Below are 18,414 nucleotides of genomic sequence, written 5' to 3'. Positions count from 1 at the left end.
AGAGTTTTGCAAAGCTCTGAAACACCTTAAGCTGCGCGCAACAACCTGTGTTCTCCGAGGTGCTGGAGATGAGGAGTTAGTGTTCGCGACCGCCCGGCGAGGGGAGGTGTCTTCCCAAAGGGACCTTTCCTGACCCGTGGAGCCGCCGGGTGCCCGCGGCGGCGAGAGGACGCAAATGGGCAGCACGAGAGCGGTGCGGCTGCTGGCGAGGAGGCAGCGGTCCCGGGAAAGGGCGGAGCGCCGAGGGGGGGTTCTCCCGGCGCTGCACTTGCTACATTAACTCTGCGCGTCGGAGACGGCGACACAACTTTCCAGGTCTGCCCCGGGCGTCGGTGACAAGAGGCTCCTCGCCGCTCCGCTCGTCGCGCCCCCAGCGCCGGCCCGCGGCGGACCCCGGCGGCAGCGGGAGCCGCGCTCCGGAGGCAGCGGCGTGGTGGCTGCTCCTGACCCGGCTATTCCCGGGAGCCGGGTGGGCATGTCTCCCGCTCCCAGCCCCGCCGAGCGAGGCGGCCGCCGGGTCTGAAGGAGAGCGGGCGAGCCCCGCCGCCTCCCGGCCATGCGGCCCCTGGGCGCTCCGCTCGCCCTGCTCTGCCAGGTGCTGGGTGCGTGGGCTGCCTGCGCCCTGGCCCCGGACCCCGTGGCAGCCTCTGGGCCGCCGGCGCCCCCGCAGCGCTCCCGCTCGCCGCCGGCCCCGCCGCCCCTCGCCCCCGGCCGGCGGGCGGCCGCGACGCTGCCCGGGCGCGGAGCCCTCGCTGGCGGCGGAGCGGCGGGGCCGGGCGGCAGCTGCGCGCCACGCGGGGCCGCGGGCACCGGGCGACGGCGGGCGCGGAGCAGCGAGCCCGGGGCGGCGGCGGGGAGGGGCGGGCCCCGCTGGCTGCCCCTGAACGGCTCGGCCGGCGGCGAGGGCAGCGCCGGGGGCCGCGGGAACGCCACGGGGCGCCGCGCCCGGCTCCGCAACCCCTTCTACCCTCTGACCGAGGAGTCGTACGGCGCCTACGCCGTCATGTGCCTCTCCGTGGTGATCTTCGGCATCGGCATCATGGGCAACATGGCAGTGATGTGCATCGTCTGCCACAACTACTACATGCGGAGCATCTCCAACTCCCTGCTGGCCAACCTGGCCTTCTGGGACTTCCTCATCGTCTTCTTCTGCCTGCCGCTGGTTATCTTCCAGGAGCTCACCAAGAAGTGGCTTCTAGAAGACTTCTCTTGCAAAATCGTCCCGTACATTGAGGTAATGTCCCTGGGTGGGGATACGCGCCCCCCGAGCTGCTCTCCCCGCCGCAAGCCTGAGCCGTGTCCGGGGCCGGCGCTCTCGCTGCCGTCGCTGCCGGCCCGGGGGCGTCCCGGTGTCTTTGGTTCAGGTTTCCTGAGTGCTCTTGAGACGGAGCGGTGGCCGCGCCGGGTCCAGCGGCACCGGGATTTCTGCGGCTCCCGCTGAGCGCGTCCGGCGCTTCCTGCCACTCGCACGACTTCTGCCAAACTTTCCTTGTTCCCTGTGACCCTGAAAAACAAGTGATCCTCTCAGAATTAGATCTCAAGTTTTCTGCTTTGTTTATTTCAGTAAAGTGAAGATGAGTCGGAAAAGCGGATGAAGGGCTTGAGGGGATCTCTTGTAAGGAGGTGATTGTAAAAATGGGATCATCCCATGAATGGAATGTCTGGGCTCTTAACTTATATTTCAGAGTTCAAATCTTACGTTTATTTAGCTGCAGGTTTGTTGGGTTTTGTTTTTGTTTTTTTGAAAGACACCAGCTCCGTTTCAACTGCAGTTTCTTGGCAGCTGTTCAGCGGCTCTGTCAAAGAAGCTCTCAGACAGCTGGCCACAGTCCTGCCGGCAGTGCTCAGGTTGTCTGCTTTATTTATTTACTGGAACTGAACACTGAGGCTTGATGCTACGGTGCTAGCCTGGAGTTCTGGCTGGCTCTCCTGTATTCCCAAAACCTTATGTGCAACATTATTCTGTAACTGAGAGCTGAGGGAACAACTGGTGGTTCTCTTGTCCTAAGAATGAGCTTTTAGAAAAGAACCCCAAACAAACATAAAAGCAACCTCCCAGAAAACCCTCAAATACCCAACTTGTTATCAATATAGAGAGTGTCAATTTCAGCATTAGTACACAGTAACAAAGAATTAACTGTCAAATGATACTACAATATTTTGAAGTGTTAAGAAAAATGTGTGACCTGTGTAGCCATAAAATTGCCACAGCTTCTTTCATCTGTTTAGTTTATTACTGGTGGTATTGGACAAAGGGTGGAGCTGTGTTATGCTTAGTTGAATTCTAGGCCAGTACTATACCACCTGCATTTAAAAAACTCAGAGTACACCGAAGTCATTTGCATTTAAGAAGACATGATGCAGTAAATATGTATTTATGGAGAAACTTAGTGCTTGAATCCTTTAAAATTCCTGAAATGGGTTCTGGGGCTGCTTGCCTTAACCAGTAAAAATAAGTAGCCAGTAAGTAGCAGTGTTTTAAAAGTAACCATTTCATTTAAAATAGCTACTGTAGTTTGTGTTTCAAGGATTTTCATGTGATATTTCCTGCTTCCTAACCCTTTTTGGCGCATCCACATGCAAAGTTGAAATAGATCAGTAGTTTAGATGATTTGTGTGGCCACGCTGTTCCTCAAAATTAGTTGCTTATGCTTTGCAGCTTTGGGCACTAAAGAGTTTTTCAAACTGAAAGTAGTTTAGCTGAAATGTAGTTGCTGAAATTCAAAACTGCAATCCTGAAAAATATTCAGTTGCTGCTATTATAATTTAATGTTACCTTATTTTTTCACTTTAAAGTTCTGTGGATGTCTAGAGCTGGTCTTATTCAAGAACTGGCACCACTCCAGTCAGGTGAACCGGTGGCTGTGTTAGGCTTAATTATCACTGGTGTCTCAAAGTAAAGCATTTCCCTTGTCCTTGAGGAAGTATAATAACTTAGTTCTAAAGTTAAGTTCTTAAGAACTTTTGTTCTTAGTTACAAATATAAAGAAGTATAGCCTTAGGGTTCTATGTTGCTCCCAGAATTGTATAGTTTTTGTTCAGTGTCATTAAATAGAATACTCATGTATGTAAATTATCTCATCACCTTGAGAGGAGTAAGTAAAAGGCTGGATTTCCCTCTCTGTAAACTGTGGCAATGAGTGGCAGATACTGAACACTAGTGGATCAGTTCTCCTGGCGCCTGGAATGAAGGACACTGTCCTATAAATCAGGATTTGACCCTGCTGAGGCAGAGAAGGCAGCTAGAGCAAAAGTTCACTGCTTTCCAAGTGTTGATCTAACCTCAGAGGCATTACACAGTGACACTGACACCACCAGGAGCCATGCAGATGTGTAGCATGTCATGAAACCCATCCCATGTGCAGCTGCTGCTCCTTGCTCTGTCAGGGATTGTTTACAGCAGTACATTATCTGACAGCTGAACAGCACTCTCTTTTTCTTTGTAACTCACCTGGGCAGGCCCATCTTCTTCTCACATAGAGGGGAAGGGTGAAGTCTTCTTATCTCCTTGAGAGGAAAGCTTTGACAGATATCTTCAGGAGAAGTTTCCAGACCTTTGTGGAATACAAATATGGAATCATCTTCCTGAAGATGGACACATTTTAACCTCCTGTCTGTATTTTCTATAAGTTTGCACAGTGTTTGGTTCTTTTAAGGGTCTCTTGGTTCCATCTTTTAATCTCTTTATTTTTGGGGTTTTTTTGCATATGCTGTTTAGAGGGAGAGCTGTGTGTTTCACCTGGGTTTGTAGATCCAGAAATATCTCAAGCATCAAAACCCCTTATTGGCCTGAGTCTTCTGTCCTACCAGCTTCTACTGTCAGAACTAGAGAGCAGGGGATGGCTGATTATCCACAGCAAGTGATGCAGTGATCACCGCATTTTAACATGATTCTGGCATGCTTTGTGCTGTTTGAAGGTTTCAAGTGATCCCAGGGAAATACCTTGAGTTTTCTTAGCCTCTTGTGACCAATTGGTTTTTATTTGTTCTGTTTTATGGATATTGTGTAGAATTCCAACAAAGCATCTGCTGCCGGTGATAACACATGCGCACACACTCTGGGAAAAATGCTTTATGGTATCTTCCTGCACATTTGTATAGATAAAGACTGAGCTTCCAGCAGTGGAGTGTCTTCACAATTTTAATTTAAAGGCCAGTTTTTCCATACCTAGTGAAGATCTTCTATGACAAGTACATTAAGTAGTAATTTCAGCTGTATGTTGTATAACAGTATGGCCACTTGTAACTACTAGTTTTGAGTGTGCTGAAAAGGAGTTGAGAAAGGAATTTGAACAACTGATGCAGCTACTCTGACTGTAAGGATGTGTGGAGATGTGCTTCTCCTTTGCCTTTTAATACTCTGCCACTTTTCTGCATGGCTCAGAATTCTAGGTTTTGGTATGCATGTCCGAAGTGTTTACCTGCACACTGTTTGTTTTGTCTTTCATATACTTTTGTCAGTATTACTCAGAATCAGGAGACGTGAGGTAAATGACAATAGAAAGACAATGAATTTGAGTAATTCCTGCTGATGCGGAATCCTTTTGTCTTTGTTCAAAGCATTCCGTCATTTGTACTTTTGAGTACAGTTCCAGTTTCCCTACTTGCAGATTTATTCTAGGCCTTAAAAGAAAGAAATATAAATGTAGACAAAATCTGTACTATGCTTTTAAATATTTTACAACTGTAAGTCATGTGAAGTTGTGTTTTTTTCTTTATTTTATTTTAATGCTGAAAGCCAGTAGTGAAGAGATTAAATAAGTTGTTTAAGGCCCAGAGCAACTTGCACAAGATGACAAATGGATTCTGTCAGGTAGGACTGGAAACCTTCTTTCAGGCTTAAGATGGAACTTTGCTTGAGTTGTGTGCATTTTGCTATTGGAGGTTACAAGAGAAGCTTTGTTTGAGGGGGTTGCATTCTATGTCAACAGATTGAATCAAGCCACTTATGGCCAAGTAGGGGTTTAGAATTGGGGAGTGGTCTAGCATGAGGGTTTGCAGAGGCTGATTTACCATCCTGTGCAGTCCAGCACAGAGCAAGAAGTCGCTGAGGCCAGTGTTTGGTACACAGCCCTGAATTCAGTGCTAGTGAACATGAGGCCCTCTGCCTTTCCCAGATACCTCACAAAGAACGGGACAGAATTTGTGGTGTCCTCATCTGGACCATTACATGCACACAAGACTGGTGTGATTCTGGAGCAGGCTGACAGTAAAAGCCTTTGAAATCTGATGCCCAAACTCTGCATGTGCTTTTGGCAATGAATTTGTGGCATCACTCCTGTTTCTCGTGGGCAAGTTCCAGCTCAGGAAAGCTATCACAATTAGTATTCTTAGTGGAAAGCATAAGGATTGATTTGGACTGAAACAAGAATTGCTCTCTTTCCCTGGAGCTGATCCTCCAGGGCAATTTGAGGTGAGGCTTTTTCCCATTTCTCTTTACTCGACAGAGGTAAGCAAGAAGCACAGAGAAAGCTGCTGTTCTCTGCCTGTTCCAAAGCTGTGAGAAGAGATCCCTATTTTAACTTTCAGTTTAGGGAAGCAAGAAAATACATTTTTAATGGGAGTTTATAAAAGCTGTGTATTATCTGTCTTTTCTGTGTCTTTTGATGTGCGGCACTTTCTTTATGTCTCTTCTTTGACTCCAGTCAGAGCTGTGCTCCTGAACCTCCAGTGAGTCCTCTGGGTCACAGACAAAGACACTCAGAGATGTTTGCAGTTTCAAGGCTTCATCATGAGAGTTTTCTAGGGCAATGTCTTGATGTATCTTTAACTGAGCAGAATATCTTCAGTGCTTATCACACAATAATTGTTTAAAACTGAAGTCTTAATATGTCTCTGCCCTTAAGGTATTAATGGCACGATGATGATAGCTGCCATGTTGGTTGTTGTGTCAGTCTTTCTTTCCTCTGCAAATCCTGTCCTTAGGATCCTCTAAGTTTTTGCTTTTGGCTAAACTTTGCCTGTGGCATTTCAGCATGGAAATGAATTTGTGTCAGAGTAGGTTTAAAACTGGGTCAGTAATATTTAAGTTACATATGTGGGGAGAGGAAAAGGCAGCATCTGTGATCCCAGCTCTATTGACTCTGCTGTGAACACTAGCATGTAATTTCTCCATATGACAGGATTATTCCTGCAGAAAGAGGAAGAGGTAGATTCCTATCTGTAGTTCCATATTGCTGCTATTAAGAACTAGTGCAGGAGTCCCTTGTGTAGTGTCATGAGAACTTGATCCTCAGTGGAAAGTGACACAGAAAAAAATGTACCTGTTTGGTAGCATGGTAGATAGCAAACAGGGAAATGAACAGAAATTAAATCCTTTTGTGTTTTGTGATATTTCCAAGCCCCTGGATAAGCATGTGGTGTACTAGTGAGTGTTTTCAGTGCCCTGATAGTCTGTTGGCTTTTGCTTCCTACAGAACTCAAGAGCGGCACATGGAAATGGATTCTGATTCTATGCAGTATATCTTGTGATATACAGAAGTGTAAGATATTAAGAGTAAATATCACATAAAGCATGTGTGCTTTATGACTCCTTGGTGTGAATGTTGATAGTACTTCAAAGAAAACAGCAGTGTTGTCCCTGTTATTCCACGTGTGTGGGATCATCTCCCTGATAGTAGATGTCAGAATTATCATCTCATCTTTCAGATAGGTGATATAGATTTTTATTTGGGATACATAAGATAATTGCTGATGTCAGAGCTGTACACTGGCTCCAGATCTTCTTGGCTATTGAAATATTCTTGCCACACCACAGTAGTGTTTTCACTGTGAGACTCTTCCCTATTTTAATGCATAAAGCCATTAATGGCACTTCTTGTGAGAAATACAGATATATTCTTTTTTAATAATGACTGTTTTCCTTGGTTTTGTTTTGGGGGTTGTTGGGTTTTTTTTGGGGAGTGGAGTGGGTCTTCTTTATTAAAAGAGCAGAAATCTAGGTAAATATTACATTATTGTTTGCAATGAATTGATCTTTTATTTTGCAGTAGTCTGTTCTTATTACTGGAGTCTTTACTGTAAGTGTAAAGTAGCACAAAAAAAAAGTATTGCAGTCTGTGCTAAATTTATTTATTTATTTATTTATCTTAGGGAAAATGGATAACTCTACAGGAGTCCCACGGTATGTTTCATTAACATGTTCAAAAGCTATGAAGTTTAATGTGGTTGTGGAATAGCCATCAGAAAATTATAACCTATAATGGCTTGAGGAATAAAAATGTGATTATATGATATAACAGGAATGGACATACAGAATCTATGTGGTGTCACTGATAGCTCAGAGGTGGCTTGGGTAGTAGTCACCAACCTCTGCTGTAGTTCAGCTTTCCCATTACAATGTAAAAATGTTGTGTATACCCATCTCACCGTGTAACAAAGGAGGAGTGTCATGCAGTTTTAAGAAATTCTTTGCTATCAACATAAAATATATTGTCTTAAAAACTTCAGCTTCAGCTGACATCTACTTCTTATAACACCTTTATTTTAACTTGTTCAATATAAACTTAGTCTACATTGTTTCCACTCACTTTTCCATCAGAATGGTCACTGCCATTTCTATGCTGGAGCTGCTCAGAGCTGGTTGATTTCCATTCTGTTACGTTCACTGTCTTTTGGCTTCAGTGACTTTTGTATCTCATAATACATTTTTCTGTAGATAGCAGCAATATCACTTCTTGCTCTTTGTCTTACTGGGTGGAATGACCCAGCCTCTCTTTTGTATTCACTTACAGAATTTGGTCTTTGTTGGACTTTTCACCCAAGTCACCTCTTCTGATTTTGTTTCTGGTTTTCATTACTTATGACTAGAAATTAGTGGGACAAAATTGAGTTTTATTCCCCCAGCCATAACTCACTGTAATACATCTACACTGATCTGCTGGTTAGCCAGTCTCTGCTCCTGGAAGCCAGGGCCAAGAGCTGTGGGACCACAGCCAGGAGAAGAAGTAGGCCAGGCCAGGAAAGGCCTGGGAACATTCTGGTAATTGTTAAAGTTTGTGAAAGGGGAACCAGTATGCTGGAAGAGTGGACAGGAGAACAGCAATTATGCTGAGCATTTCATGAGTTTGCTATTGTTCTCTGTGGCCTCAGTTCCCCAAATCAGTTTTGACACTGTTGACTAACAACTGGTGAGCTAATGACCAAAGGTTAATGCAGTGTCTGGAAGGGGCATCACAGTGCCCACTAACTCTCAAGGCTTTTTAAAGAGCAACAGTGTTTAAAGAGATTCTTTTGTAACAACAATTCTGTGTATGCTGTAGCTAGCAAGCCTTTCAGCAGCAGTTCTCTGCCCAAATGGTGCGGGTATCTCCTCAAAGCAGGCGTTCCTTCACCACTTCCTCAGAGCAGATTGATGGTCATTCAGTTGGAAATTTGGGGACTTTGCTGATTTCATGTAGTAAGAGAAAGTTGTAAAATTACGTCATCCTGAACGTCTAGAGGCTGCAGGAGAATCTTCAGTGGACAATATAGAAATAAACCAGAGAATTAAGTAATGATAAAAAACTGCTGAGCCTGAGTTGCCCTTACCTTGCCTCATTTCCAGCCAGGTTGTTGGAATTAAGACTGGAACAGCACATCAGACACACAGCTGTTACAAGAAGAGCGCCATTAAACTCCATGCAGCCTTGCACCACTTTACAATTTGTTAATTTGTGCTTTACCTTCTCCCTGTCAAATTAATGATCTTAATTCTATAGTTTTTTCAAGACAGTATAATACCTGAAAAGAAAACTTCTCTGAATTTTTCCACACTTTCAGCTTAAATCTAATTATTAGTATGACTGGTATGAAGAAACACACCTAGACTGAAATTGTGTGAACGTGCAGAATGCATGTCCCAGTTCTCACCTATAGGTTTTGAGCAGCACCCATTGATTTTGCTGGCTATTACTCATAGTCTGCTGTGTGGAGTAAATAGTCCAACCCTTGAATTGCTCTACTGCATTTAAGCAAGTCAACTGGAGTGAATCCATGATCATCTGCTTGAGTGTTTTTGTTTGGTTTTTGCAAGCTTTTCCATGGCATCACTAACTCTGCTGATCTACAGAAAATAGGAAACTGTTGCTTGAAACACTGGCTTTGTTTAGTTTGTTTCATCAGTAAGTCCATGGGAGGGTTTTCAAAGCTGCCTTCCAGTGTTCCTAGTTGTTTCCTCTTGCTCTATTTCCCTGTTTGAAGCCTCCAAGTTGCTGGTCAGTCAATGTGACAGGAGCCCCCTAGGTTATGTTTCCTCATGGCAGACGTGTCTTCTTTCATTAGCCCAGCCCCAGCAGCTGCAGAGTTTAATGTCTGGGCCGCTGAGGAACAGTCTGTTTGCAGCGAAATGCTGAAGTGTCTGCCTTGGGGTGGGGGGAGGCTCACGCACAGCTGAAAGGAAACATCTTAATGTACAGACACTCAGGTTTTCTTCTGTTTTGCTGATTTTTATTTCAATCCCCAGTCATTTCCAGATCTCTGTTATTTCCCTGTCTCTTATAATTGCAGCAAGCTGAGTCCTGACCCTTTTGTTATTCATGTTGCATGTTAAGGCTAAAGGTTTGAAGACTGCACACACATTTAAATATTTTGGAAACAAAATTGCTAATCTTGAATTAAAAAATCTGACACTGAGCTGTGATACATGACAATCATATTTCATTAGCAAAGTTTATCACTGTTCATTAAGATTTCCCTGTATTTTTCTTTAAATGTTTTTTATTTTTTTGCTGTATTTACCAAGCTTTCTTTGAATCTTGTCAGACAATTAAACTTCCAAATCAATGGTTGCCTATTAAAAATATTTACAGTAGTGCTTTTTCATTATTAAATATTTCTGCAAGTTAATTAGTAAGAGATTGGATCTTACTTATTCCGTCTTTTAGAAAGCAGCTTCAAAGAATTCTCCAAGCAGGCCAACATCTTGCAGTTGGAATTACAAGTGCCTTATATTTTCAGTGATAGTCAATTTTAGCAATCTGATATGGCTGTTAAATATTGAAGGTCAAAATTAATGATACATTTATATATAATTTTGCATAATTGTGCTATCTATCTTTGAAAAACTTTTTTCAGAGATGCGTAAACAGCATTATTTCAATATTATGGCAGAAATCAGAAAGTGTTTCCCAAAGTCTATATGAAATTTAAATATAGCATTACACATCAAATTTGGATAAGCAAAATTATAGTGAACTGCCTAATATTACTTTATTGCAGAGATATGGTTCATTCATTATAAAAGTAAGCATTCTTTACATTTATTAGCAATATTATTTTACTTTCTTTTTCCTTCACAACACATCAACGCATTTTCAGCATAACGTGTGTATGCAAACCCAAGAAAATAAGTGAATTAAAAATCAACAGGACACTTAGTCTTTGTCCAATTGAAGTTAATGGGAGTTCTGCTTTAAATTTGAACTGAAGTTGAGTTTATTACTAATAGAATTAGGCCAAAATGTATATAGTCTTCTTGCAAATTTATTTTAGGAAATTAAATTATAAACAGGATAAAATGATAGGAAATGATGTTTCATGGCAGCACAAGATTTCTGTTCATGCATAGAATAATGATTATTAAAGCTAGAGAACATAAGCATTGCTCTGTACTTGTTTCTCACAGTATATAATTGACAGCTCTCTCCAATCCATCTTTAAATCATTTAAAGAATGAAACTTCTTCTGTTTCTCCTGGCCTACAGTACACTCTCCCACAGAATGTTTTCTATGAAATTAAGCCTGGGTTTTCCTTGAATTTTTTCTAAAATAAATATTGACTATTGGTTATATAGAGCCTAACCACTGTAGTGAAGATTAGTTTTGCACAGGCTCTGGAAGTCTGAGGATTTCAAATACAGTTTCTTTGAACTCATGGCGGGGGATGACTTTATGCGCCCACATCCCATCAAAATTTTGCTTAAAAGCCTAAGTCCACAAAAATAGTTGTTGGATCCTACTCAATTCAGTAGATGCCTCATCCCCAGAGTTTCTAAGTTTTGTAGATATGGAAAGTTTAATGTTTTGATCCTCTGCTTGCATGGTGAACTTGTTATGTGGTCATAACTTCTGCTGAAGGAAGACTTTCCTATCTCTCCCATTTTGACTTGAGATTCCAATCCCTGTGGTGGAACCAATCCTTCTGAAAAACACCCCTTAGAAAACAGTGGGGGAGGAAACAGTTTAGTTTTAAATTTTGATAAATTCCTCTATATTTTTTTCCCACTCAGTGTTGCACAGATGCTTGCTTGGACCTCCAGGAGAGGTTGACAGCAAGCTGGAATAAGAATTTGTAGGAGGAAAAAATAGAAGCATGTACATATTATGAAGGTTCAATGTGCCTCATTGAAAATGCATGCTGGATGGTAGCTCAGCAAACACTGGAAGCTGATTGCTGTCTGTGATGCTTCTTTTGATGGTGCTCAGCACCACGGTGCTCAACTTCTTCTCGGTGAAGAAGCTCGGTGCTTCTCTTCCTCCCCCATTTTTTTCTCATTTTCTTTTCCCTTTTCTCCCCCACGTTTTTTTACCCTCCCCTAGCCAGCACCTGTATTAACCTGTGCTGCCTCTCCTCCTTCCCAGGTGGCCTCTCTGGGCGTCACCACGTTCACGCTGTGCGCTCTCTGCATCGACCGCTTCCGAGCCGCCACCAACGTGCAGATGTACTACGAGATGATCGAGAACTGCGCCTCCACCACGGCCAAGCTGGCTGTCATCTGGGTGGGCGCGCTGCTGCTGGCCCTGCCCGAGGTGGTGCTGCGCCAGCTGGCCACCGAGGAGCCCGAGTACAGCGGCAGCCCCCCGGGCGAGCGCTGCGTGGTGAAGATCTCCACGGCCCTGCCCGACACCATCTACGTGCTGGCTCTCACCTACGACGGGGCACGGCTCTGGTGGTACTTCGGCTGCTATTTCTGTCTGCCCACCCTGTTCACCATTACCTGCTCCCTGGTGACAGCCAGGAAAATCAGGAGGGCAGAAAAAGCCTGCACGAGGGGGAACAAGCGACAGATTCAGCTGGAAAGTCAGATGAACTGCACAGTGGTGGCTTTGACCATTTTATATGGGTTTTGCATCATTCCTGAAAACATTTGCAACATTGTGACTGCCTACATGTCCACAGGAGTCTCTCGACAGACTATGGACCTCCTCCATCTCATTAGTCAGTTCCTTTTGTTCTTTAAGTCCTGTGTCACCCCAGTTCTCCTGTTCTGTCTCTGTAAACCTTTCAGCCGGGCCTTTATGGAGTGTTGCTGCTGCTGCTGTGATGAATGCATCCAGAAGTCTTCTACGGTGACGAGTGATGACAATGACAACGAATACACCACAGAGCTGGAGCTCTCCCCATTCAGTACCATCCGTCGCGAAATGTCGACTTTTGCTTCCGTGGGGACTCACTGTTAATTGACCTTAGGACTTTATTTCCTGCATCTTTTTCCTTTTTTTTACTTCATATTTTTCTTCTTGAAGAAAAATGCAGGAAAAAAAAATCACTGTTAAAAACTACTCTTCAAACCAATCTGTATTAACAGTCATGCTTTGGAAAATAATTTCTTTGGTTATTAAAAGGAAAGAAAGAGAGAGAGAAGAGCCAGCACTCAGTTTTACATCATGAGATTTTGTGTGGTGCTAGGATTTCATTGGTTGAGGAGGATTATCCATATCAATCTGCTTTTATTTAATTCTGTAGTATTTTTTTGATAATCACTGTAAAATGTTTATATAGACATTGTGGGCTTTGCAAGGTGTTTTCATGTAAAAGATGTGGTGGAAAGTATTTGAAGGTAGTTTTAATCAAATTACTGTACACTATTTTGAGAGGACTTGGGCTTCAGAGAATTTATAAAGTAGCATAAAAATAAATGAGGTTTTATTCTTTAACTTGATTGTCAATCTACATTTAACAAAGACACCTATGAGTAGTATTAAATTCCTTTAATAAGTAAAAAAAAAAAACCTTTGCATATCATAATTTAGGTGGCCATATTTAATTAACATTTGAGTACTTACACTTGAAGGATATAATTAGAGTGTTTAAGAAAGATGATTATAATGGTATTAGATTTATAGGAGTGGGTTTTTTAATGTTATATTATGAAGGTTCAATGTGCCTCATTGAAAATTTTCTTCTTAACCTGCAGGTATAAAAAAATCTTGAGTTATTTTGTACTTCTTACAAAGAAACACTCACTTTAGCACTGAATTTTGTCTCGTGTGATTTGAAAATCAAGATTCTTTCCAGTATGCTATTTGTTTTACATTGAGTTTATGTCCTCCATCTCTGTATAAATGGCTCCTACTGGCTTCAGTGAGAGTCTCATTGCAGAGAAAGGCATTTTTTTTTGCCAGAGGTTTGCTGACAATAAATGTGAGGGACTGAAACATGTGGAGAGTGAATTCCTTCTATTTTAAAAGGTATAAACACACTTGGGGCTTGACCTAGAGCCCATGGTAGTCAATGGAGAGGTTTCCATCAATTTCAGAGAGCTTTGAATCAGACTGGCATCTCCTATTTGTTCTGGGATGTGTAGCATGAATATTAATCACAGGGGCTCTGTGTGCTGGTTCAGACCCATGCTGCTCTCAGAGGCTGCTATTCACTAGCAGCTCACAGCCCTGAGGCTGGTTTGAGAGCCACTGTGTGTTCTGCTGATGGCTTCTTGCTGTCCACAGAGTTGTTAAAATGAGGAGGGTATGTCAACACTGCCAGCAACAGTGTGATACAGTAAAGTCCAAAGTTGTTATAAGCAGGCCAGGCTGGAGACTGCAAAGTGCCTATCCTTACCAGCAGAGCTTATATCCCCACTCTTGGCTGAAGCAGACATTCTGTTCTTGGCAGGCAAGCCGGCTCATATTTACACTGGGCAGCAGCCTGAAGTGTAGACACAGGCTGAGAAACTGAATTTTTTTATAGATAGCTTGTATTTTAATACTAATTAAATAAATAACGCAGCTGTATTGAGCAGAAGGAAAGTTTCATACACTCATGCTTTGAAATTAACACTGAATATAACTGATGCAGTGTTACCTCCCTTTTGATACCTGCTTCTGTAGATGTTTAAGAGCTTGCTGTAACTTCTGGAAAGGATTCTATTTTTTGTTTGTAGATTCCAGACTTAATTTGTCTAATCTTGATGATATTCTTGGACAAGCAGTATTTCTTCTTTTTCTTTACCATTTTAACCTATAATAATTTCAACTGAAAAAGAAGCAGTTGAAATTAATGAATATTAATCTAAACATATATGCACATGAGTTCTTCTGACTTTTGAATCAGATAGTGGGCCCTAGCAAGGCAGTCTGCTTTAACCACAGGCATTTGTTTCTGCTTAGAACTTGAGAAATTATCCAAGTTTTTAAAGCCCTATTTAACATGCTCAATCACTTCTGAATATGGCAACTGTCCCTTCCTGAGAAAACCTTTCAGTGACTTGCCTTTGCTTGATTACATTTAATGAACTATGAAAGGGATTAAAGAGAAAAGATGGAAACAAAATTCTTGCTTACTTTGGTGCCTGTATTTCCTCAAGTACATATCTCCCCCTCTGCATTTTGATTTTTACTATTCTGTTTTATGTGGAATATTTATAAAGAATGGGAATAAGACTCCCTTTTTGTTCCTTGCTGAGAGACCTGTTTCTCTCAGCTCCCTTTTCTGTTACAACAGGGGCTCAAGGATCTTGCAAAAGAACAGAAGAATGGGAGGAAGCACTCTAGAAGAAACAAATGAAAAAGCCAGAGAATTTACTTGGAAATATTAAATTATCACATTTTGCTATTTTAGGTTCAAGATTGAACCAGGACACAAAATATCCCCATTGCTTGGGATATAAGGTGCTTCCTGCTTTCCGCTCAGCCCTGGGCATGTGTGAGCTCTGCTGAGGACTGTTGCTAGCTCACAGGTTACATGTTCTGTGTCCCAGAGAGGTGCAGTTTGTTTCTGCATTTAAACTTTTCCACAATATCTGGATGATAATCCTGGAAAAATCACCAACCAAACGACCAAGCCAATCAAAACACCAGCAAAACCAAACCAAACCAAACCAATAAAAACCTCAACAGCCCCAACAAACCCATACCCAGCAAAAAAACTGACCCCTGCCCAAAATGACGTAAGAAGTCATTGGAGAAGATACCATCTGAAGGTCAGTAATGCTATGTGTGTAAATCCATCTTCCTCCTTGTGTGCCGAGCATTCTCCAGCCAGTGGGGCTTCTTTGTACCCTGTGTAACCTTGCCTTTTCTGCTGCTCAAAGAGCATTTTTCACAGCTATTTCTCTGCCTTGCCATGGTTAACTGTAGCAATTTGACACCCTTTTATTCTAATTTGTTCTCTAAATTGGTTAAACTAATACCTCATTAGTAATTTGTATTGTCGCAGCCATTCAAGTGTCATGATAAATGATTCCTTATGTTAAAGATGCAGTACTGCCCTGCATTTCTTCCATCCAACTTCTGGGGTTGATGCTGTGAACTCTTGAAATTTTCTTGTGTTTGCTTTTCTTACTTTCTTTAATATTCTTCAATATTAAATAATTCTTTATTATTCTAATAAGAAATAAGCTGCCTATGTCTGGTTTGAATCCAGTTCTGTCAGACATTTGTCCATTAACAAGAGGGAATTTAATGACTGAAGATTTGCTTATTGCAAAGATTTAATTTTTTACCTAAACTAGAGAAAATTGCAGAGCATGGTGATCAACATAGAAGAGTAATGAAATGGAAAATCAGATTGTAAGGTAGGAAAACTTATACCTTTCAGGTATGTAAGCCTTTAATACATTAGCACTAATTGTCATTGCCCTGGTTCCATTGAGAAATTCCAAACCATGAAACTCTAGTAAGTATTTCAGTATCTCCGATGAAAGCATTTCATGATCTGTATCAAAATATAATTGGGTAGGCCAAAGTACAAATGGTAAGTTATTGAGTAATATCTCTCAGAAGAGAACTCTTATTTTGCCACTTCCAAGACAAATTCCTACATTCAACCTTAAATAAATTCTGCATTTAAATTATGTCAGTGGCTTGCTCAGCTCCTGTTGTGTCATTGAGACTGTGATGTAAGCTTCCACAGCTGCTGCTCTGGCAGCTCTGGGAACAGCTCCTAAAGACACTACAGAGGTTTCCAAGTATGTTGTCCTGCATCTCTGTAAAAATTTGTGTCATGTTAGGCTCCATGGTGAGACTGTTCTATTGTGCTCATGGCACTCAGAAGCAAACTAGATTCTATGAAATGTGAATTGCTATTGAAATTCTGAGTAGCTTACCCAAATTCATTAAACAACTAGAGTATTCAAAACCTCTCCTGGTATCTGTGAGCCATTGTCTTAGACACAGTGTAAATACATGCAACTTGCCCTGTGGCTGCCTCACTGCTGTGGATGTGCTCAGATACATTGCTGAGCTGCTTCTGGGCTTTTTTTGCCAGGTGGCATTAACAGAGCTCCCAAACCACTTAAATCATCCCCTTGTTATTGTGCTGGAACTAAGACTGAAGGCAAAGCCTGCTCAAAATTAGTCTGTCTCCTTAGCGGGGCTCTCTCTTTTCTGTGCATGGAGAGCATGGCTAAGGTTACAGGCTGTCAGTGGATACAGGCTTAGCACAGTAGCATCAGCATGTATTTGTGTATGTTCTGATGAATCAAAAATTTAGATTCTGTTACTTCTAGGATGGAAGAGCAAGATTCAAGATTCTGCTTAATTTACAGGTGAGACTTGAAATTTGGTGCTTCAACATACGCACAGAAAGGCATAACTGCTGTAGTAGTGGACGCGCTGGTGTTATTACAGAGAGGAGAACCTATAAGAAGTAAACTACCTGCAGAAAGGTGACTCATCTTACTTCTTTAAGAATCTAGACCTGATAATTTGCCCAGACTGCAAAGGCAAGCAGGGACCTTGAAATGGATCTGCTATGTCCTGACTTCTTATGTCTGCATGCTGAAACAATCCTTATTTCCTCGTATCACTGAGAAATGTGATTAGGAGGAGTTATAGCTTTCTTCTTTCTTTCTTTTCCTATGAAAACCTCAGCCAAAATCCATGTGAGCAGATTATATGAATCATTAAAACTTAATGGTATCCTACATTTACTATCTCAGTCTTCAGGAGCTGTATTTTTTCACTACTGTTTTGTATTTGATTGAGTCATTTAACACCTGTCTTTGCTAGATGTCAAATTTTCAAAACCTGGGTATGTTTTGTAATGAATAAAAAAAATGAAAAACTCACAGACTGAGATACTCCAGGGCACCCAGGCATATCTGCTACAGAAACACTGACTCATATTGAGAGCTAAAGGTTCACCAGTCAAGAGGGCTGTGTTTAATCATGCACTGCATTTAACTCCTAAAATCTTGGCTATTTGCTTTCCCTATGGTATAATTTGGCTGGTTCAGTTTTTGTGTTTCAGGCAGTAAAAGCTGTGACAAAGACTCCCTGGCATTTTCAAAATGACAACACACAAAGCCGGTGCTCTCTTTCTAGTGGTGACACATTCCACTTTCTAGTGGTGACACATGTAGTGTTACCTGCAGGGCCAGGATCCATAAGCCTGGATGTCCCAGCCTCTTTCAAGGAAGAGGTCAAAGATTTCTGTCCTTGTGCACGTGTTGTGCATCACAGTTCCTTATTACTGGAAAGCAGAAGATATCCTGACTAACATGTTTGTGGGATTTTTCTCCAAGTAGAAATCAGGCCTGTCAAAGTTACAGGATTCTCTTAAATGTATTTAATATAAATGCGCTTGTAATAATATCATTATTACTCAAATTAGGAGGTAATTTTTAGCTAAAGGAGAAGCTTTTCTTTTTCTTTTTTGATATGTATGTATTTTATCCTTTCTATTTTATCCTTTATTTTTCTGTGATCACAAAGGTTGTTTTTTTTCCTCAACAAAATGCAAAAATTCCACAAGCATGCATTCTTTTGTCTAGTTAGAGAAATTGCATCATTAGCTTACATTAGACATCTTCATTTGTATCCACAGTAAATTCAGCCCATTGTTCTTTGAGAAAGGAAACCAAAATACTCAATTAGAAACATGGTCATGACTAACTTGATCTTGAAGACAGAAGATGTGAATAAACTTTGCAGGCTGGGATGGTAACATTTTTTTTTTTTTAATAATTTTGGTCTTACAACCCTAAATGTTTTAGGAGATGGGAGATGCATACAGTTCAACAATAACGTGTAGTTGAATTTCATAATTATCGCTAGAGACTCCAGAATACATACAGTCTGGAATAAAATGATCTAATAGTAGCTGGATATGCATGTGATAGCCCCTGCTGAAGACAATGCAAATATGTAAGTAAACAAATAGATTTTAGCCTCTTTGCTTTTATACCAGAGAACTAATTCTTCCTTAAAATGTACTTCCAATTTGATTTAATATACATGTGTGTGCTAGATTAATCTATTTAGTGTTTTTAGTGT

At 41.7% G+C, this 18,414-nt stretch overlaps 1 protein-coding gene across 1 annotated transcript; it reads left to right on the top strand.

The window, feature by feature from the left end:
* Nucleotides 1–446: 446 nt before the first annotated feature.
* GPR37 (G protein-coupled receptor 37) lies at nucleotides 447–13,360 on the top strand. The gene is made up of 2 exons (XM_064702741.1): nucleotides 447–1,234; nucleotides 11,560–13,360. The coding sequence occupies exons 1-2, from the start codon at nucleotides 557–559 to the stop codon at nucleotides 12,376–12,378; spliced, it is 1,497 nt and encodes a 498-aa protein (XP_064558811.1). The 5' UTR covers nucleotides 447–556; the 3' UTR covers nucleotides 12,379–13,360.
* The last annotated feature ends 5,054 nt before the right edge of the window (nucleotides 13,361–18,414 follow it).

This window comes from Zonotrichia leucophrys, chromosome 1A, assembly GCF_028769735.1.
Source record: "Zonotrichia leucophrys gambelii isolate GWCS_2022_RI chromosome 1A, RI_Zleu_2.0, whole genome shotgun sequence".
Classification (NCBI taxonomy): domain Eukaryota; kingdom Metazoa; phylum Chordata; class Aves; order Passeriformes; family Passerellidae; genus Zonotrichia; species Zonotrichia leucophrys.
The sequence above is the reverse complement of the archived record's forward strand: the minus strand, read 5'-3'. Positions and strand labels throughout refer to the sequence as shown.

What these genes read in the sequence shown, in the direction of transcription:
- GPR37 (XM_064702741.1), top strand. Translation starts at nt 557, where the DNA reads ATGCGGCCCCTGGGCGCTCCGCTCGCCCTGCTCTGCCAGGTGCTGGGT. An exon ending in AAATCGTCCCGTACATTGAG is followed by an intron (nt 1,235 to 11,559) that starts GTAATGTCCCTG and finishes CCTCCTTCCCAG; the next exon opens with GTGGCCTCTCTGGGCGTCAC.